Source organism: Ptychodera flava, chromosome 14 (assembly GCF_041260155.1).
Source record: "Ptychodera flava strain L36383 chromosome 14, AS_Pfla_20210202, whole genome shotgun sequence".
Classification (NCBI taxonomy): Eukaryota; Metazoa; Hemichordata; class Enteropneusta; family Ptychoderidae; genus Ptychodera; species Ptychodera flava.
Window position 1 is genome coordinate 22165779 of NC_091941.1, and position 22156 is coordinate 22187934.

The 22156-nt window shown below is 39.5% G+C and overlaps 1 protein-coding gene across 2 annotated transcripts; it reads right to left on the reverse strand.

The window, feature by feature from the left end:
* Window positions 1-1238: 1238 nt before the first annotated feature.
* Window positions 1239-19297, reverse strand: LOC139149764 (beta-mannosidase-like). Of its 2 annotated transcripts, none has more exons than XM_070721736.1 (18): window positions 19058-19297; window positions 18136-18350; window positions 13973-14057; window positions 12808-12872; window positions 12315-12463; window positions 11515-11726; window positions 11327-11394; window positions 10365-10585; window positions 9892-10057; window positions 8600-8904; window positions 7926-8005; window positions 6695-6891; window positions 6120-6299; window positions 5388-5485; window positions 5009-5144; window positions 4533-4744; window positions 3991-4209; window positions 1239-3423 (listed from the first exon to the last, which is right to left on the reverse strand). In XM_070721736.1, the coding sequence occupies exons 2-18, from the start codon at window positions 18332-18334 to the stop codon at window positions 3184-3186; spliced, it is 2832 nt and encodes a 943-aa protein (XP_070577837.1). In that variant the 5' UTR covers window positions 18335-18350; window positions 19058-19297; the 3' UTR covers window positions 1239-3183. The 2 variants fall into 2 exon arrangements, with proteins under 2 accessions (XP_070577837.1, XP_070577836.1); XM_070721735.1 differs by having other exon boundaries at window positions 18136-18353; window positions 19058-19262.
* Window positions 19298-22156: the final 2859 nt, after the last annotated feature.

Here is a 22156-nt window from a genome sequence, read left to right on the forward strand (position 1 = left end):
CCATGTGATCATGTTAATGCCTATGGGTGTCAGAAAGTACCTGTAGGTCTATGTCAGTGTATGTGTCCTTAACAATACATACGCACAGGGACTTTTTTTTCCATACAATTTATTTTGAAACTTTTTATTTAAGGGACAACCCTACACATATTTCATATCAATCAGAGACAGTTTCGTTTCGAGTCCCCTATATGTCCGCAAATCTCTTCGTAGAGAGGGCTTAGAGAGCGCCCCGTGCGACGGATCTTTCAGTGTAGACGTCATTACAGTTTCATTTCTAGCCTTCGATCAACATTTGTTTCTCTCGGATCTTATTTCGTTAGATTTTTTGTTCAATAATAGGGCCCAGTGTGTCTCGTTGCGAGCTCTGCAAAATGACTCCATAGACCGAAAGTGATTCTCTCCTGCGATGTTTTTTCACTACGTGGTTAAATGATCAGATTATACGAATATTACGTCGCAAAGTGTGATATCATGGCGTGTCTATTTGCTGAGCTCTTCACCAGCAAAGAAAAAAAATTAAGAAATCTGTGTGACAGTGTGTTTTAACCAAGAGACTCCTAAAATTTGCTTGCAGGCGAATGCAAAACCAAAGACTTTACGAACGTTGGGCTACTAGTATTTGGGCAGGGATAATTCAATTGTCGAATACCCCGTGTGTCAGTAACGAGGAACGCGTCAGTTACCTTGTGAATGAAAAGTATATTTAACTAATTTAAATGTAGGTATACTTGTAATCTGTTTTTTCTTTACATTAAAACATATTTTCATACACACTTATGGTCTGGATTCAACAAGTCTTTCACACACCAATTACAAAGCTCCAGCAAGCACAGATATGTTTTTCGGTCACTGCCGCGCCCGTCAGTTCAGAGGAGCTTTAGTGTTTGACCACAGTCCTTCCATCATGGAGGGACTGTGATTTGACCAACATTAGGCCCACATAGAACAATAATTCTGCCAGCCGCACGTGACGATGGTCATCTCGGCAAAAGCAATTATTAACTATGAATATGACGTGAACTATTTGTTAGTATCGCCAGGTAATAAGACCTCAAAACCGCTATCGGTTTTTTTTCGTGACTGTCACACAGGAAGAAATGCAGGGAAGTATACATATAGATCCATCGTCGATGAAATATCGGGTGACCAAGACAATGCAAGGTGGCGCATATACTCACATACCCCTATACAGACGTATGGTTGTGATAACCACAAACCGCTTTGCAATCCATAAATTTAAAATAGGTTTACGTTTCTCTTTTATTGAAGCAAAATTTACATACCATAACAAGCATTCACTTATAGAAAACCCATTGAAACGTCATGATCTCGGGCCCGTCTCAGATATTGCTTTCAGTAAATGGGACGAATGTAGACTTGACACGGTTTTCCCGAGATCAAGATGTGAAGGAATGCATTGACAAGGTTTGGGCGTTTCCATCATACACGTATAAAATCAAGATGATGTCGAATTAAAATTGAGTCGGGCGGATCAAATGAAGGAACGGGTGTAAAAATGTCAATCTCAATTTTACGCGTTCAGGAGACTTCAATTACGAAAAATCTAAGAATATTACTTACTGACTATACCAGGTTGTCATTTTATTGTATACTCCCTCTGGCATTCAAACATTGGTAAGCTCAATGTGTAATATTGTACATGTACATGTGTATAATTTTTCAAAAATTTTGGATTTTAGTTTCACTATAAATATTTTCCACAAACGGAGGACTGGGATTCTTAACGACTCCCATTCTACTTGGCTTTCTTTCCTGTTTCAATAACCCTCCGAAGATCTAAACGCCCATCGCCGACGGTGCACAGCGTCACGTACACGCGCGATGCTACGTCGGCGACAGCGGTACTGTGAGGAGTTGTATCATCTTGTGTGAAAGCTCTGGCCTATCTCTTCAATCGGTTCACTTCCTTTCACTAAGTTGCCGGGAAGAGTCTGTCACGAATGGCGTGACGTAATCAATGTGGTCTGTCACGTACGGGATGAACCATTAGACCTTCGGAGGGGTTGGCCAGGAGGAGAACAAGCAGCATGTTTTCATGTTGCAAAATTTGAAATTTTATTATATACATGCTCGTGAATTATACACTTTTTTTCAGTGTCCCTTTCGATACTGGTGTAAAGTCATTTAAGCAATAAAGCACACCCATTGATGGTATACCACGAGATTTTGACCAGTTCACGACATATATGCACGAGCAATAGCGAGTGCATATATGAAGTGGAGTGGTCAAAATCGAGTGGTATGCTTTACTGCTATTATATCATAACAGTATATTGAAATGCTGGGATGGAACGTCCAAAAATGATTTTTGCACTTGCCGAGAGTTCGCCAACCGTGGTATATCGCGAATATACCACGGTTCTTTTCACGACTCGACCAATCAGATCGCTGCATTTGCGCCATCAATATACTGGTATGATATATAAGAGATATATCTCGCAGAAGCAGCAATGCTGCTTTGTTTTTTCGAATTTTAGATCACCTCCAATTCAATTCTTGCTCCACAAAAATAAGATATTAAACACATCACACTTTTCTTTATACGCATTGCTGAAGGCGCATGCCCAAACCATAACAAAAGTCGTATCACACCATCAGCTACATTTACCGGAATGTTATCGATTAGTTTTCGTTTTTGGAACAAGATACCATTAATTTTGACAAAGGTATAAGCTCTGGTACGAGGTACACCTTGAATATGTTATCGTTGTCTCATGGAATAAAGTTTTTTTCTTTCTTTTACAAGCAATTCAAGTAAATTATGTTTGCCTTATAATCAGGCCAATGTTTGTCTGTACATTTGTCTATTTCTTGACACACTGATGTGAGTTGCCATGCAATTGAATAGAAAGGGACTGTATAAATGTTTTGTTTATAAGATGAAAGATATAACTTATAATGATGATAGACGTCGTTTTCAACAAAGTTGACGGAAAGTTTTGTAAAAAATTGAAAGTCTGAATATATCTTTCCCCGTGGTGCATTTCCCCGATCCACGACAATGTGGAATATCACAAGCACACGCAAAGACGAGGACGTACACAAAAGTACTGGGTACATCACGTATTGTTAGAAAAAAATTGCAAAGTCCCGCAAACACTTTGATTGGTCAAATGACTCTCATAGCACTGCCACAGTAAGCTTTACATGGTAATTTCTTCAGTCGATGTAAATATCACGAAGAGTGTGTACTTTAATGTGATCCCGCAGATAGTCAAGCTCCAGGGGGTGCCAAGCCGTGAAACGCACGACTTTGTGGGGTTCCGTCATCAGGAAACCGTTGTCGGAGAAGTGGCCCGTTATATCGAGCGTCTCCAGCCACGTGAAAGCGGCGACAGCAGATGCCGTGATGTTCACATCGAAGAGTGTTCCAACACTTCCAGCACCTTCATCGACATTCTGAAACAATGTTAAGAAAATTTACAGTAAAAAATTCATAACTTTTACGAAATGTAGAATGTATTACCAAAGCGTTTCCCTACTTTTTCTCCTTGAACTTCGGATGCGAGATCTCTTACAGTTTTGATTTTTAAAAAATATTTTGTTTTCAGGGGAAAACGTACGTCAGGATGTACTAAGGGATGGCACTCCTATCTTGCGAGGGTTGGCCATAAAGCCATTGAATATTTTGTTCGCGCTTTAGAATTTGACATATTTTCCCCTGAGTTGGCAGAGCATGCAAACTGTTCAAATAAGTAATACCATTCCTAGTTTCAGTTTCATGCCATATGAACATTTTTCGCCAAAAAAGTACGCAAGGCTGTGAACAATTTTTTACGATTCTCGTTCTGCGGCTTTTTCTCGAGTTTGGACTACCTCTTTCCAAGATTACCGGTCGATCCCTCAATGTAGAATCGAACGTCATTACCTGTCTGCAGATCACAAGTTCACTGGTAGAGCCAAATACACTTGACGCAAATCTCATACTTTGCAAATGCCAAATAAGCGAGGCAGGCCAACACTTACAACAATATCGGTTATTTTGACATCCGGGGTTTTCATTCCGTCAACTTCGTTGAAGGAAGACAGATAGAACTCTGTTCTAGGGGCCGCCTCTTCCAGGGTAGTGGAGTTCAGGTTGACGAGATCGAATGTCAGGAAGCAATCCTTGCGAGCGTTGCAACCGGCTTCATTCAGCATCTCGTCGATGGCCTTAGAATAGACTAATTCTGATGTCTGGGGTTCCTTAAGAAGGGAAGAAGTAGTGAAATAGTCAGCTTCCAAAAGAGCGTTGGCAAGTTTTCTAGGTTGCTGGCTACAAATGTTTACCAAAATACTATGAAAGATCTCAAGAATATGGAATTTGAGAACCAAATGATTTGTATCTCTCCTAGTAATGTTGTTGATGATATGCATTTCTTTTCGAATTAAACATTCCTGAGTACTGTGATAATCCAATCAGTTCTCACTATTTTTCCAATGAAAAAAATGATATGCATCCGAACTTATTACTTAAATTTAATGAGTTAACACATGACTTAAAATGCCCAGAATGTTTGTCGTCTGACCTGTGAAAATTCCTCGCGCCAACTCCGCAAAGGCTCGAAATCCCCATCCCATTTCCACATGCTGATGTCCAACTCCAAGGAATGGAAGGCTTCGGTGTGATCCGACACACAGTCAACGTGGAGAAATCCACCCTCTTCGTAGGGGGAAATTATGAGGGGCGCGAAGAACCTCCGAGCAAAGTAGTGCAGCATTTTGTATCTTTCTCCGAATTCTATGAGTAGACAAAAAATGATTGCTTACCGTCAGATCCCTTTACTATCTCTACGGGTGATTATTTCAGGGACGTTGTCGTTTGAATAGAAAACGAACTGGGACGGAGACATATTGCTGCTTAGAAGTTCATCCTCAGGGTGCTAACGTATTCACGATCTCGTTTGTGATAATGAGCTTCGCTGTCGCCGGCGATGTACATGTGCATGTATGTGCTTATTTCTTTCCAACAGCCGAATGTTAACATGTTGTTAAAGAAACCTACCTATCGAAGACCATGAAGGTGCTTGCCATATGCTGTTCAGCTGCCAGAATAGTGAACCCATTGTTTTAGCTTCCTCGTCACTTTGACTTCTTCTGTAGTGTTCGGTTTGCACTTTGTAGCAAAGCGATTGCGAAATCTGTTCAAAAATCATGAAAAAGAGGCTTGATTTGCCAGAAAAAAAGACTTTGATAATTTTCCCGGCTGTTGAGACAATCCTTTGATTCAAAAGTTAAAACAGAGAAAGCTATGTCTCTTCAAACATTTAATACATGAACATCTCTCGTTACGCATCGTAGTCACCTAAGAGGTGCGAACTGAGTAAAACTAATTAATATTAATACCTCCAAGAATCGCAGATGTAGAGACTTGAAAAACTTACCTGCGACAGGTAGAGCTTGTCTTTGAAAACCTGTGTCGAGTCCCCAACGTCCGGCAGGCGAAAATGTCTCTTCATTAAGTTCTCCATGGCTAGCCCCGCTATTGAATGGATGAGAAGAAATTTTCCTTTTAGAACTGACTTTGCTATTTCGACCTTCCGTGAAGACACAATGTTTGTTTTTCTGTGTGCGTGTCATTGTCTGTGCTCGTTGGATGCCCACCCCCATCTCTGCTTCTCACAAGGGCTATGTGGAGGGTTGCAACTTTGCATACCTCATTTGAATACGTCAAGAGAAATTATGAGAGAATGCTTATGATGGTTTACGCTGTTTTTTTTTGTTTTTTTTCCTTGGATGTGCTATGATACTCAGTAAATTCTTCAAAGAACTGAACGAGGTGTTTCAAGATTGATTGAGGAGCGTTCGTGAGTCTGTCATTATACAGCAAGGTCAGTATCTATTATAAAGACCTCTTCTTGTACTTGCATTGTTAAAACGTTTAGAAAACTGCGACAATATCTCGTTACAATATCATTTAATTTTGGTGTATTGGATCTTCAAGTGTTCGATTTTGACAGCCATTGCATGTAGGGCGCCCCGGTGAAGTAAGACTAAAATGTGTTCGGAAAATTGCCACTGCGGTCCTTTGCAGTCCTGAAAACGGCCCACCTATAGCTATCTCCCAATACTGAACAAAAAGTTGTCTTCGACAATCCACTCTGCACACAAGTTACCTTCTGCACTGTGCTGTCTGTGAGTCATGAATGGGCTGTCGTAAACCCAGTCCTCTTCGATCGACACCCGTTTCAGCGTCTGGAAGGAAGGCATCGACTGGTAGCCGTACTCAGCGACGAAGCGTGGCTTTGGGTAGATGGTATGATCCCAGCAGTCGTCATCGTAGTTGTAGTAGTGAACTGAAGATGAGTCAGGAGTATATGCTTATCACCGTAAAAGATATATAATACTACATGCAGGCAATGCATGATGATATGGAATCTATGTTGGTATTAATGGGTTGGTAGGCAAGTAACGGATAGGCAGGAGTATTGGCACTGTCTACGGCTGTCGTTATACAAAAGTTAGTTGAGAATGTATGTATCTTTCGACATTGAGAGCCAGTCTGAGTGAATTTAGTCAGTTCATGACCGAGTGATTTGAAATCGCAACACAGTGACTTAGAAGTTGAAGTTAAATGTTCAGAACAAATACCGTATGGTGCTGGCTTCTATTTCTAGATATGCACGAAATGGCGTGTGCTAACAGTGTATTGAAAATTAAATGAACATTCGCGTAAGGTAGTTCAACCTACCCGTTCCATATCTATGGTCGTCGGGACTTGGGTCATCAGAAAACAGTCCGACCTCGTCCACTTTCCTGCCATTGGACGGGGTTGACACCAAATAATAGCGACTTGGATCTTCATCCTTGATAACTTTGCCCATGACGTCGACGTATAGCTTGGTGTAGTCACCCTCGTACTGGGCTCTGTTGGGCTCGGTGTCGAATCTGTTAAATCACGTGATAATGACAGAGGTAAACATTAAGACAGAATAAAGCTGTTAGTCAGTAAAGCGATAGTCACAATTCTTCGTGATTCGAGTTTTCTTTGCTGTCAAATTTCTTAGAAGCTAAATGATACTTGACTACACACTATCAGACGCTGCTCACCGTCATGTCTTATCGCGTCAACAGATGTAACCTGGAGATATTTGAATATCCTGCCGCATATTTGTAGGCCAAGCAACCTTCAGTACTGAAAGTCGATGACGTCATCGATGACTCAGACGGCATAGTTTTTGGTTGGTTTCTTTTTTTTACTTATTAAAGTGCAATTTTTCATGGACTTGAAGCTAACTGATTTTTGTGGGTAAATATTTAATTTGGTACCAAAAGAGCTGGTGTGTTCCCGGATAGTCGTGGCGGAGTCGCGATGCATGAGAAGTGTGAGTGTATGGTTCTCCGAGAATGACTGTGAACGAAATAAACCTTTTCCCGGTTATCCCACAATGCATTGCTGTGGCTGTATCAACCACTGTATACAAACTCAGAACAACAATAACATACCGATTTTGTGTTGTAAAAACTGATCACTATACAAAAATTACTCAAATTTGCTATGCCAAAAAATGCTTCGTATACCTTTATTCGTCGGTGAGAAAATATAAGGTCAGACTGTAACTTTCCGTAGTGTTCTATGAGTAACATACCCTGCAACTGCGCATACTCTACGAAGTAATGTGCGCTTTGTATATCCTAGTGCGCACTGCGTCATGGAACCGGTAAAAGAACTATGCCAACTGAAGAGAAATTGTGTTTCTGGCGTTGCTTACACTCCTCCAAGGGTATATACTTTAGTGATGTTACAATGTAACAATCGTACGCGACAATTATTCAGTTATGTGGTAAACGTGGTGTCCATGATTGTATAGGGACGATAAAAAACCCAGAGGACCCGAACTGTAAATATTGTACAGGGCAGAAAGATGGAGGGCAGATTAATTGACGTCGAAGATTCATCTCTTGGTATCTTCACACCTTACCTGTTGTCAACGATGGCGAGTTCATTTTCACTGTTTCCGGTCCACATTATGACAGACGGATGATGCATCAGTCGACGAACCTTGAGACGTGGGAAAAATACAGTTTTCACAAAACGAATAAACGTATGAATTTCAATTCAACTTACATACCGATTATCGGTCGGTCAACGTACGCAATAAAGATACGTGATAGACACGGTTCTCATAAAATCAAACACTTTTTTCGATTTTTCGAAATGTTCTGACACTTCAAGTAACGATAGTCGTTGCTGATATTTTAATAGCTTTATTAATGTTCTACATGATAAAATATGCAATATGCAATATCCTTGCCGAAAAATGAATTATCGTCTAGAATAAAATTCCATCGTCCACAAAATCTTAGGGCAAATTGAACACGAAGCATTTCGAAACGATTTTGCAAGGAATACAACAAGAAAGCGCGTTTTGTAGACAGAACGAGAGTATTGAAAATACATTAAAAGTTGCAGCTCCTGCTGTATGAAATGATATTGTGAAAAATAAACTTAGCTATATCGTTTGAGTAATAGTGTGAAACTTTTCATATAAGTTTCTGTGCCTTTCTTTTCCAACTTACACAACGTTGAATTCTTTTTTTCTAAGAGACTTTTGAGAATTCCCTCGTTCTGTTTGTTCAGAACGCAATGTCTTACCTGGTACCGAATCTCATCTTCCACCGTCTCCAAGAACACGTCATCTACCGGATACATGGACGTAGCAAACATGAAATCCTGCCATACCAGCAAACCTTTCTCATCGGCAAACTCGTAGAGGGCGTCGTCTTCGTAGAGGCCTCCGCCCCACACCCTGATGGTGTTCATGTTGGCCCAGATTGCCGCTTCCAGCAGTTTGCGCAACCTGTACGGGGTGGCTCGGTCGGAGAAGGAGTCCACCGGAATCCAATTTGCGCCCTTTAGGAATATTGGTACTTCGTTGATCTTGAAGTAAAATGTGTATCCTTCATTTTGAAAAGAAGAAATAATATGTGTCGGTGCGTATGCTTATCAAAACTGTATTAGGGGCCAAAGTAAGTAAATTCTTTTGTTTAAAGGGACATTATCGCTATCTTTTGAACCTTTTTTCACCAATATTGTTGGAAACGAGCAGTTGCTGATGTTGTTCGATTTATTGAAAGATGTCTAGAAAGTGGTCGACCATAGACAACTTCCATCCAATTTTGCCTACACTGTGTAGAAAAACTTCGGGTCAGGGGTTAACAGTAGCCCACCTAAAACCTCTGACCCGAGGTTTTTCTACACAGTGTAGGCAAAATTGGATGGAAGTTGTCTATGGTCGACCATTTTATTGATGTCTTTCAATAAGTCGAACGACATCAGCAACTGTTCGATTGCAACAATATTGTTAAAAACAGGGTCAAACGATAGCGATAATGTCCCTTTAACGTCCGCATGTGGGTGGGTTTTAAGAGTTTTTCGGGGAAAATAAAACTTTTGTTGTAGAATTTTCATCAATGGTGACAGTCATGACTTTCACCATGGTTACTACAAAATACTTCTCTACAGCAGTCACATTACAGCCACAGAACCATGTTCTGACATAAAACGGTTTTCTTCAAGGAGCAGATTGTCATAGGAATGTGCATGATGTATGAGAAAACAGTCAAGATAAAGGTCAATTGGTTTTGTTTGGTTTTATGAATTTTGTTCTGTGTGTTTATTAACCGCTAACCCGCCTACCCTTTCGAATTTAAAGTGAACGCAAAAAAAAATATTTTCTTCGGCTTATAACCATTGGCATATTCGTGAATATTACGAACATAGTAGCGACTTCTTTGCAGGAGTTGATATTAATCTATCTGGCGGATGGATATGTTATAGGATATGTATACAAGGGTGCAATGTGCCTCAGCTGAACATGATTTGCACGTTCCAGGCCACACAGCACAACGCTGCCATTCCGAGCCGAAAGGGACGTGTTCACATACCTGTGGTGTCGGGATTGGTACCTATATCGTCTTCTACGACCTCAACCGTTCGAAATCCTATTTTCTTAGTCTCTGTTGATTTCTCCATATATTTCAGCGAGGTGAATTCGACTTGCAAGCTGTACATCGGTTGATCGCCATAGCCTGCAGGCCACCATGTCTCTGCCTGCCAAAACATAAGTGTTTCACAGCGTTTGATCACAAGCACCATCCTCTCTGTATGTCTGTCTGCTGTCTGTCTCTCTGTCTCTGTCTCTCCCAGATTCTCTAACTAAAAGCTATACCTCTTTTTACTTTCTATAGTATATTTGCATGTTTTTATTACTCTCTCTCTCTCTCTCTCTCTCTCTCTCTCTCTCTCTCTCTCTCTCTCTCTCTCTCTCTCTCTCTCTCTCTCTCTCTCTCAGAATCTCAATCTTAGTACTTTCATATCCAACTAGCACATAAATTTTAGCTTAGCTGTTGTCTCTTACATCTGTTGCATCGACAATGACGGACAACACGTTCTCGCCATCTTTCAGGGGGTCCTCTTTCAGGTCGATCTCCTGACGAATCCCCAACTCTTTGATCTCGATGACGAGTTCGTCATCATTTGGCAGATGAAGGTAATCGTCCGAGTCGTCCGAATCATCGTGCACCTGCAGAACGACAGTTGTATTCAACTTCCAGGTTGAGTCCATGTCATGAGGAGTTTCTGGAAAGAAAGTGCGATATTTTTCATTCAACAGTCAGTTGTATTTCGGACAGTGACTTGTAAGTGGCCTTTAGGCTGTATAATGTAAGCAATGCGACCAGGCCGTATTCCAATGATAAATGGCATATTCCCAAGTTCATGAAACGAGATCTTTCATGTCTTATAAACTTACAGCCTTTCGGCCATTTTCGTCCTATTGGTGAAATATTGTACAAGGGATGCTATAAATCGGCAAAACACCGTAACACAGGTTATTTCCCTCATACATAAGTATAGTAATGTGTACCATGGATTTACCACAAAATTAAATTTTGGGTAGAAGTCACTTGATCTTTGAAATTTAATTGAGTTATTATAATAATTGCTGATTTTGTAAACCTATACAAGTGAACTTTTCCGACAAGAGGAAAGTCAATAAGAACTGGGAAAGAGATGTTCAGTTTAAATTTTAAGCCAGGGATAGTTTACGTGAGTGATGTTAGCACGCCGTTGAAAATAGTCATAGTCTACATTGCATTGTCAAATATAGACAAATCCGCAGCATAAGAACGCCAATAAAACAAGAAATCGGAAAGTGATGAGTTGTCAATTACTTCTTCTCACGAAAGAAAAGTTAATTTTGATTTTTTTTTCACATACAATTTTCTAATATTTCAGTAGAATTTTAAATATTTGGCAAATTCGTAATTTTAATTATTTTCATGTTGTTTCTAAGTACCTCAAAGTTCAAAGATGTCTTACCCTTGAATGGCCATGCCATCACATCCTTAATCCTCCCTCGACTGTAACCTTCAAGAAAGAGGTGGTTCCTGGAAAATGAATACACACGGTTAAGTTTGAAATACTCCTACAACTTATTAGGATATATTGCAGTTTGCTGACTGCTTTCTTGGACTTCGCAAACTTCTTAACAATGGTCGTTTCCTTACCAGATCCCTTGGGTTGGGAATGCTGGTCCCCAAGCCGAGCCGAACGAAGACTGGGATTTACGAATGAAATTCGCATTGCATTCTGGGTGGTATTCATCAGGGGGGCACTCGGGTGGAACTTTGTAACCATGGTCGGCTTCGTATTGGTCGGCTTGTCTTCGAGCGTACTCAACATTAGAGGCAAAGTTGAATGCAATCTCATTTGACCCTTCCTGTCAGAAATAAAGGGGAAGTTTAGCGAAATATTACTAGTTCCGAAGTACATGCATTGCAACGACAGCAAGTATGACATCACAGTAATGAGTGTCGCTAAACATCTACAATGCGTCTGCTAGTAGTTTCGTTTTGACAAATGAAAAAGTTGAGTGACGACCAGGTGATATCTAAATGAATGCAAATACTTGTTTTTAATCGTAATTTTCAAATTACCTTCATTATTTTGAAAGCGAGTAGGTAAAACAGCATTTGAAAACTGCCGTGTTTGACAATAATTTCATAATCGTAAAAACAACTACAATTTTTTACGACTCCACTTTCTAAAGTACATTGAAATACAAAGCAGCCGCCTTGCCATCGCTACAAATCTTGTATACTATGACAAAATGTATTCTAGCCAGGATTAAAGGTTAAGTTGTCTACAATAACGTCGTACATCACACGCATACAGGCTTCCGTTGCAAGTTATACACATTAAAATTCGAAAAAACACATAGTATAATCCCGCGAAATTAACATAAAAGTTACAGCTGATGGAACTTTGCGGACACATGCTGAGACACGGCGAGTTGTTTTGTCTTTACCTTGACCGAATCGGTGACGTCGAAGATGTATCTCACGAACTGATTGTTGGTGTTGCCAACATGCTTGCCGTTGAAGTAAACGCTTGTCACCGTGTCGATGCCCTCGCAGATCAACAGAACCGAGTTCTTCTCAGCAAGCAAAGAATCAACTGTTGAGAAAGGCAAGTGAACTAAAATATAGCAATATTTTAATATGCAAGTCACTGGTATATTTATTTAGTTCACGGAGACTTGATATGTCCTTGCCATGGAATTTAAAGATCCGTAGTTGCATATCGATCGTGAGCTAAACAGAGTAAAAAACAGGCCACAAAACAAAGGTCAAGAGGCGAACGTCCCATGTTGCGTTATCACATATTCAACACTTGGGGGTTTTCTCATTGGCTTTCCCCGGCTTGTACCAAACTAGTCTAAACAACGTATAGCTTGATAGCAAGCAGTTATCATCTTTCGATGTGGCCGCGAAACGCGCAGGCGCACTCTATGTCCCTACCTGTTACACTCCTGGAAATAGTCAAGTTGTTGTCACATACATGGCGATATTCGACATCGTTGAATCTGAAATGAAGAAATAAAAGTGTTAGTGGCAGCTATGCTTTCGCAATATAGGAACTATAGGAGTACAGCTTTTGTCTACCGATGTGTGAGAATGTATGCCATATATATATATATTGTGTGTATATATCTATGTATGTATGCATGTGATTTAAATGTACGTACCTGCCTTATATATGCCTGTAGACCTATCCATCTATTATGTGTCTATCTATCTATGTCATTATGTATGTCTTTGTGCACACATAAAATTGTATAATAAGCTTATACATATGTATGTGAATGAGCAAATTTTCAGGTCACAGAAATTTCACAGCTGATGATTATTCGAAAAATGTTGATTTCTAATTAAATTTACACAACCTGTACATTACATATTCATCCATCTCTCTGTAGCTGTCTCTCCGTCTGTCTCTCTGACCAGCTCTCTCTCTCTCTCTCTCTCTCTCTCTCTCTCTCTCTCTCTCTCTCTCTCTCTCTCTCTCTCTCTCTCTCTCTCTCTCTCCTTTATACTATATAGCTTGTTTCAAGTGAAATAATAAATTTCAAAAATAAAGTCAAGTTTTTGACTTAATAAGGTTTTATCATTAATGCCAAAATTCAGGTTTTCTACCCAAAACATATACCCCTTCATCCTTCGAGTAAACTATTGCTACCACACTAAACTTTAGATTTTCTGCTTTTTGAAAATATATCGTATAAGGGTGTTCCCTTGTCATCTTTGATGCGAAATACTCTGTTGAAAAAATGTGTTGGTTAGGTGCAACTCCACCCTAAGTCAGTGCTACCCCGTCTGTAGCGTTGTTTTTGTATGGTGAGTTTAAAAGCTGTAGATTGATTATATGTTTGACTCTCGTCCGCCACATGCATTGGTTAAGTCTCAGATTGGCAAATCATCAATTTATGTTAGTGTTGTTAGATTATTTGATGCCACATCATGTGATTTGCTCTCTCGCAACATGAGCGAAATAAATGCCAGCTAGTTCCTCTTGGCGACGGTATGTTATCGTTTTTTTTCGTTTCCCTTCCTCTTTCTGTCGATGATGTGCTCGATCGCGATTTTTCACAAAACCCTTCCCTATACAACGTAGGAGTGCACTCACCTGTAGTAGGGGTCGTGTATTTCGTCCGCCGATATGAGCGCTGTGTGCATTGTCCCAGGCATTGTACATCGATGTAGACGCCGACCTGAAAATTCAGACATTCACGTGTAAAAATTAAAAGTCGCCGTCTTTTGGGGCAATATTTTGATCACATGTTGTGGAGTTCGATAAGTCATATTGGACAGTGCCTTGAAACAACTTTACAGAGGGTAAACAGATCACCCGTTCAATTTCGATAATTCAATAACGAAAGCGATGGCATGCTAAAAATCTGGTCTCTGCAAAAAACACATGGTTAGAAGGTAAAGGCTGGTTTCAAAAACTGAAAAGTTGAGTGAACACAGCGAGGTTTCACTTATCACATTGTGTAATCACTATAAGATCAATGGTATCAAGGTTGATTTTGAGAGGACGGTATTTCGTGACATAGAAAAGGCATCACAAATTTTGACTTTGTTCGTACACTTCTTTATATTTCCGCCAACTGTTCAGCAAAACTGTTTCTATACACTGTTGAACGATAATTATCACATCGTTTTCTAAAACCTACTTTCTTTTTCAACCATCTGTAATCAACTGCTTTCATTTCTGATCGTTTGCAGTTCTGGTGAACCACCGTCCACCGTTTGTCTGTTGATGGCATGCGGTAAATTAAACTGCATAATATGATTTTCGACTTAGATTGCGCATGCCCATTTCCTCCATACTTGAGAAGTCTAATTTATGTGTATCAATGACCTGTTTGCATACTTCAAGGGTTGCATGAATACATACATCACTTGGCTACGCTGCTTTTCAGTTATCACTGAATTTTCCTGCTTTCTTTACCTCGTTCCGTTTTGTCATTTTTGTGACATCTCTCATTGTTGCATAAGCCACATCTGGCGTCAGATTGAAATTAATGTATTTTGTCCTCATTTGAGTTTGAATCCTAATCCAGCCTTACTATCATAAGAAAAAATGTAATAATATTAATATCCTATACTACGCACTAGTTTAAACGGACATGTTGCATAATCGTGAAAGTATGCAGATACAAGTTGCTCAGAACGATACGATATTTGGCATGATTCGCGATCAATAAACAATGCATGGCCTTTACAGGCTTTACATGTATTATATTCGACGTCCTACATACTTTTCAGATTTTAGAGTTTCAATCCTACATTCTTCTTTAGTTTGTACATCACGTGACATCGAATCCGACGGTCAAGGTTCAATCAGCATTTTCCATTCAACCAATTTTCTCCCCTGGGGTCGATAAAAGATGTTGATCTTGTTTGCGATAACATTTCATCCCATCATGACGCGGCGTTATTCCCCCATTATGTCTGGGTTTGCCTTGCTCGCCAAATACTTAGGAATGGCCCTCATTATCGAACTGTTCGTTAATAATTATCATTGATTGTCATCGATCTGTTCAACACAAAATCTCGCAAAACAGATGGCAAGTCACGACTGGGACGTAGTTAGAGGCAACGGTTTTGTTTGTTTGTGATTCTAGGCGAGCCAACTATAAATGAGTATTTTAGTTCACAAGTCCGAATCACCCTTCGGATGAAGAACCATCATGCTACTGTTCAACTATACCGCTCCTCTATTCTTCTCGATCTCGAAATGCCAGCCCCCGCTTGAAGCCACACCCAGTTGTGCACGCCTGGTGACTGACAATGTTGTCATCCGTTACGTGGCATCTTTCTTTTCTCTCTGTGTTTGTTGCCTTCCTTTGCAATGCATGCCCAAGGGCTCATTTAAACCTTGCTCGTTTGAATTTACCTTTGTCACTTGCTCGTGAGTCAGCCAGCAGAAAATTATAGGCTAACAATCTGACCGACATTGGTAAATTAGTAATAACCTCTGACCGAAAAAGCAGATAGTTTAATGAGAAACAGATTCAACATGGTGATAATTTTGCAGCCTAATTGCAATGCACCCCACACGGATGCTGCACCCAATGTGATAACAGGGCGGATTAGTGAAAATGACTATATCATCGACTTCCTGTTCTAGCAATACATCACTATGCACTAGATAAGACCAGAGCTGTGTTCATTTGTACAAAAAATATACCAATATGAGAGACAGGCATACTTTTATTATAGCAGGCGCTATTCTCATATGTAGTGGATGTACATATACATGTGTTTGTTTTATCGCCTATTATGAAGTGAATGACAACCATTAGGAGCTTAAGGTCGCCATCGCGATAACGCTATCTATATAATAAAATGATATAAGTGACCAGGTTGCATTCACTACAAATTGTTTAGGTATGAAATTACTCATTAATCGCATTAGTGAAAGAAAATCAGAACAATCATCTTGCAAACTGTCCATTTAAACATCTCCCTAGAACCACTTCAATGAAAGTTGCAATTTTAGTAACTGTATAAAGACGAAGTTGCACTGTATCAACTTAAAATGTTTCGGGGTAGGCCTACCCGCATTAGCATTAAATCACTTGACCTGCACCAGTCCTCATAAAAATCATACATGGAAGAAAGGTGTGCAAAACAGAGAAACTCCCCATAGTGCAACCCCCTGGGCGGAATTTCTTCATGCATTTCTCATTGGAAGAAATGGAATAATTAAAAATGATTCGTGAATTGTTAGACAATGTTTCCCAACATATTTGTCCGGACCTTCCCATCACTAACAGTCTCAATCATCACCGAACAGCGTTTTGCATTTCGTCCCCTGATTGTCAACCAGCTTTAGGAAAGCGCTGACATATCATTTTTATTGAAATGTGTAAAATAACATTTTTATTTTTATTGTTATTGTTCCGTGTGAAAATATATCAGTTTTTAATTGGTGGATAAGTGACTGCTTGGACATTCATTGTTCAGCTGTGTTTCAAACTGATCATACTCGCTTGGTCAATGAATTCTTAGCACTTACAAAATCAGCGGAAATGGTGCCATGTGGGACGTTCTCTGTACAGACGCATTATTGCGCAATAACAGCGTAAACTCCGGATGAGTGAAGTGCATCTTCCCTACATTTACATAAGAACTATAGACATCAAGTTCGATTCTCAATATTGTTTCGTCATCTGAATATATATATATATATTTTATTTTTCTCCTTTTCGTTCACAATATCTCTATCCATTGCATTAATGCCTAATAGTAAGTGGTGGTACTACCAGGTGTCCGGAATGGGTAAGCATACCCTGCTGGCATGCCTACATTGGCACAACTGATATAGCCCTTTCGTACGGAATATTGTCCACTTTGGATGGAAAAAAATACTTCAGCAACTTTTTTATTATCTTTATTTGAGTGTCCCACTACCATAAAAAACGGTGGTTCGTATTTCGTCAAGATTTAGGCTACAGAGTGGACTAGTTCGAATTGAAATATACATGGTCTTTACCATAAATTGTCTATGTAAAGCACTTCATTGTAATTACTTTGTTTATTCTGTTCCATCTTCTTGGCTATGTACTCAGTGTTATAGGATATAAGGAGTTAAAATATTTCCAACTTATAATGTAATTATGCAAATTTGTAAAAATAGACATTCTCCTCGTTCCATCTCACGTCTTTGAAAATTTAAAACTCTTTTTGTAAGGTTTCCAGATGGTATTTTTCAAACGTTCGACATTTTCTCTTGTCATCGAATTACAAAACGATGGAAAATGACAACCGTGACCCACAGTCGAGAGTTATCGTAGAAAAATCTAAACTATACAGACATTTCATAGTGTCTGTCGGCAAAGACTATTCAAACAGCTAGCAAGCTTGTAACCCTCTTCATTTGAGTGGGATGGAGGGGAGCTTATCTATTTTGACATGACTAACTATACTTATTGAGTTCATAGACTCCAAAACAGTTTTGTCTATCTCTCCTTGGTAACCGAGATATCCACTCCTCTATTCAAACATATATACCCGGTACAACGTCCCGCGGTATCCGTTAATGATATCCGTTATTTTGTCCATTGTTCATGTCACGTCTCACGATGCAGACAAAGTGAAAACTAGGATTTGCTTTCTCGAAAGAGATAAGTACAGCAGAAACGAAGTAGCCATAAATATCCTCAGCTCTCCTGTTGTGGTGAATTCAGCGATTTCCTTTATGTACAGAAACATCGATTGCAATTACAGAAAGAAAGAAAGAAAGGCAGAAAACGTGCTCACAACACTAACTGTACTAACCACTGTCATCTTTGACCTCGGCTTGCCAGCGACCGTCAAGATCCACTCGCACATTGTCAGCCGCCGATTCGGAGTTCCATGGCTGTATGACCAACAGCGCGATGATGAATCCAAGCAGCAACAAAACGAACACCGACCAACAGAGACAACAGACCAAAGTCTTGACGCTGCTGCAGATGCACTTCAGACATTTACACATATTTTCGAATCTGTAACTGCTGACAAGATATGAAAAAGTGTGAGGTAACAGTCTGAACAACCACTTTTTTGACGGTAGTCGCTACCATTAATTTAAAGTAGCCACGTTCAGTTCGGCCCAGCAATAGTTAAAGTTAACCAGATAGGGGACTTTTTGAGGAAGTCGAACACACAAATTACATTTCATAAGTTTGAAAGTTAAATTGGGCGACCTTCCAGCGGTCTCGTTTCAGTATTTAATGCTGTATCTATTGCTCTAAATATGTATCTATCGAGCGAGTGATTACACAATCTATTATATACAAATATTAAACTATGCCTGCTGCAACACAATACGATATAATGCAGTAAGTCCGGGTGTTTTTTCTTTCTTTTTTGCTCGGAATGATAATTCGATGCGGGTTTCAGTTCCTGAAAAATTAATTCTCGCAAATAATCTATCGCAAATGCCCATCTTCCGAAATTTGTCGTCGCTCTCATGATTAAAATTACCTATGTATACGTGCTCGCTAAGTCATAACATTCCCTGCACTGTCACAAACACTCTACCTGTGTTTACAGAGAGATGCGGCTCATCTCACGTCGACAGATTCCCTAGACAGTCACAGACACACTGCCTATGTTGACAGGGAGAGCCGGCACGTATCATCAACATTACTCTGAGCATCCATGCATAATGATTACCAGCACAAAATTTAGAGCTATGTTGCTTTTCACCACTCACCTGAATTTTCAGAGTGAAAAAAATATCCTCCACTCGCGGTGGACAAGAAGGCGGCGATGGTAACGAAGTGCGCTCTGACACTTCCTCGATCGAATAGTCGCCGTTATGTTCGATGAAATACTACCAACAACAGCAAAGATAGCCCAGGAAAAATGAGTGTTGTCAATTCACACTGTTTCCCCCTGGAGGTCTGGTGAATGTTTGACGTAATGATATCTATGGGGTCCACCAAGATGTAATAATTAAACCGTTGCAACCAAAGGATAAAGAATGCTCATCCTGAATGGCTCATTTAATATTTCAATCCTCCCTCGATTAATGATTATCAACGTCATTAACTCCAAAGTGAGTTTAGTCGCATATGCGTACTGTTCAGAATTGTGAAAAAAAAACACGAAACAGGACCCCATCCGCGGAACTTTAAGTTGGACTCAGGTTTCCGATGCTTTAGTGATACTGAAGCGATGCAAAATATTTACACAATTACTTTATGTTGGAGGGACCGTAGATGAACCAGCGTCCCTCCACCACGTGATGGAGGATTTTCGGATTTAGATAATGATTTAAATGCGAACACGATAACATGATATTTCGCGACAGTGAGTAGAGCATTCTTATTTGGGTCGTTAGGCAAAACGTATGGCTCGGGTTTAGTAAGAAATAAAATTTATCGAGGGTCAGAATTTCTGACCGTGTAAAACAGGTTGATTTATCACAAACTACTTCCGTTTTGCGTAAGAAGAGATAGAATTATAACTGCCATTTAAGAATATGTCTCTAATCCGTATCATAACAACATAAATAGAAGAAGGAACATGTTTAATGATACTTCGGATTTTCGGATTTAAATACACTCACACACATACACACATACATACACACACATATTATGTGTGTATGTATATATATATATATATATATATATATATATATATATATATATATATATATATATATATATAATAACACAAAATTACTTCAAGTACAAAGTAATAAAATCTGTTACTTAAGTTTCATGCATCCTGCAATCTTCAGACAGACGTGAAAGGATTCCTACGAGGATACTTATATATATATATATATATATATATATATATATATATATATATATATATATATATATATATATATATATATATATGTGTGTGTGTGTGTGTGTGTGTGTGTGTGTGTGTAATATATGATATGTAATAGTCTAATGTTATCTGGGCAAATACAAAATTCGAACGGGGAAACGTGCGTAATTTTGATCCTGTCAGACCCAGTAAAAAAGAATATCGATAAATGATATCCTGTGCACCATGAGATGTGCTATTTATAGAATTCCATCAAGTCTATCTATCTAGTCTATCTGATTTGGCTTGGCCGTGATCGATATATAAAGGTATTGTGTTTATGCGTCTGTACTCTATAATACATTTGAAAGATATCTGTGTACCACACATGACCGACAAATGACAGGCAAGCATAACCTCACATTCAACTTTTTTTTCGCGGGGGATTGAGGCAGGAGCTCTCACAGTGGAACTATATTTGAATGAATCGGTAAGAACCATCGACATGGTGATGGGCCCTCTTTTTCTCGAGGGTCCATGACTTGCCACGGTGTACTGTCCATCTTCACAGTGCAATCCATCCAAGAATGTTTGCGAATATGGTCAATGGTCGTTTGTAAGATATTGTGGGTTGTACTGGGCCATGATGATCTCATGTGCAACCATGACTATATGACTTTGCTAACGTTGATGATGATCTAACTTAGCAAGGTTGGTGTTGAAGCCAGCACGACACGCCCCATGGACAGACTTTCAGACTCTTGATGTTGCTATTCTCTGCTGTTCTGCTGTTTGTAATGAGTGGATTCATTTGTTGAAACGTGTGTACAGAAACTGAAGTTCTTTGCGCTTTCAACGCCTTGTTTTGTGAAACTGGATAATTTTATGTTTTGTTTTTTTAACAAAAATATAGATGGCCATTTTGATTTCAGCATGAGGTAAATTGCGTCTACAGGGTCTGAAGGTTACCCATGATTTGTAGTCGTTTGGATTGTTTCTCATGCAGATACATGTTTGTATTTCTATTGGCCGAGGCAAATATCGGTAGATCCCAAGACTTCGGACGATCCCTACCGTCAAATCGATGTGGCATGTAAATAATATGATATGACGTAATTTTGCGGAATGTCAGGATAGTTACGGCATCGAAGTGTACAGATACTTTATCATATTGTGTATAAGGGATAGAGAGAGCGTTCTTTACATCCAATCTTTGAAACACATTTCTCTCGGTCTAATGCCTACAGTCAGCAACTGACCGGGACCAGTCTTTCTGGTGGCAGCGTTCATCGGGGCGAGTGTTACGGAATGTTATGAGGGTGTCACTGCCCTGGCATAATTTTATTTTATTTTTCACTTTGGCCAATAACCATGCAAGGATGAAGAAAATGGAAAACAAAAAGGTTAATGTTTATGCTTTATCCAAATGGAAACTTGTAAAAGGCATTGTGCAAATGTTAAATCTCTAAAATCGATCGACCATGTGTCATAATTCTCAAAAATCAATGTTTCACGCCCTCGATACGCTAGCGTACACCCCCGTTATGCCACTCGATTTGGACCATAACAATACCGGCACCACGAAATGTCAGTCACGGAAACAACATGGCTGAACTCGTTTACGTATTTAAAAATCCACCCAGTAACTTATCCTTCTCATGGGGGAATTCTGCCTACTACCTCCATGTTCTTATTGTTGTCAAACCACCTGTTACATTCATCGAACTGATTAATATCGTATTAATTTATTCATAGCTTGGGTTTGAAACAATAGAATTGTAACATGCCACGAACGGGCAAGTGGTAATTTGTACTTTTTTATCCTTCCTTGTGTCTGTAGAAATCAGAGTATTGTATGTCATCTTGTGTCCTTTATGACGAATTTATCGCGTCAAAGTATGCTAGTGCATTGAGAGCGTGAAATACTAATTTTTGAGCATTATGACACATGTATGAGATAGGAAGGACTGGTGTTACAGGTGTTGGCTGTTTCATGAACCCTTTACGTGACCTCACATCCGGGTATTTTAGAAACCATGAAAAT

Bases quoted from the DNA above. Each gene is read 5' to 3' on its own strand.
- LOC139149764 (XM_070721736.1), bottom strand. From the start codon at position 18,334: ATGTGTAAATGTCTGAAGTGCATCTGCAGCAGCGTCAAGACTTTGGTC. The intron at 8,905-9,891 runs GTATGTGAACAC...TTCAAAATGAAG, and splicing joins TACCAATCCCGACACCACAG to GATACACATTTTACTTCAAG. The intron at 5,486-6,119 runs GTAACTTGTGTG...TCCATTCAATAG, and splicing joins CAGACAGCACAGTGCAGAAG to CGGGGCTAGCCATGGAGAAC.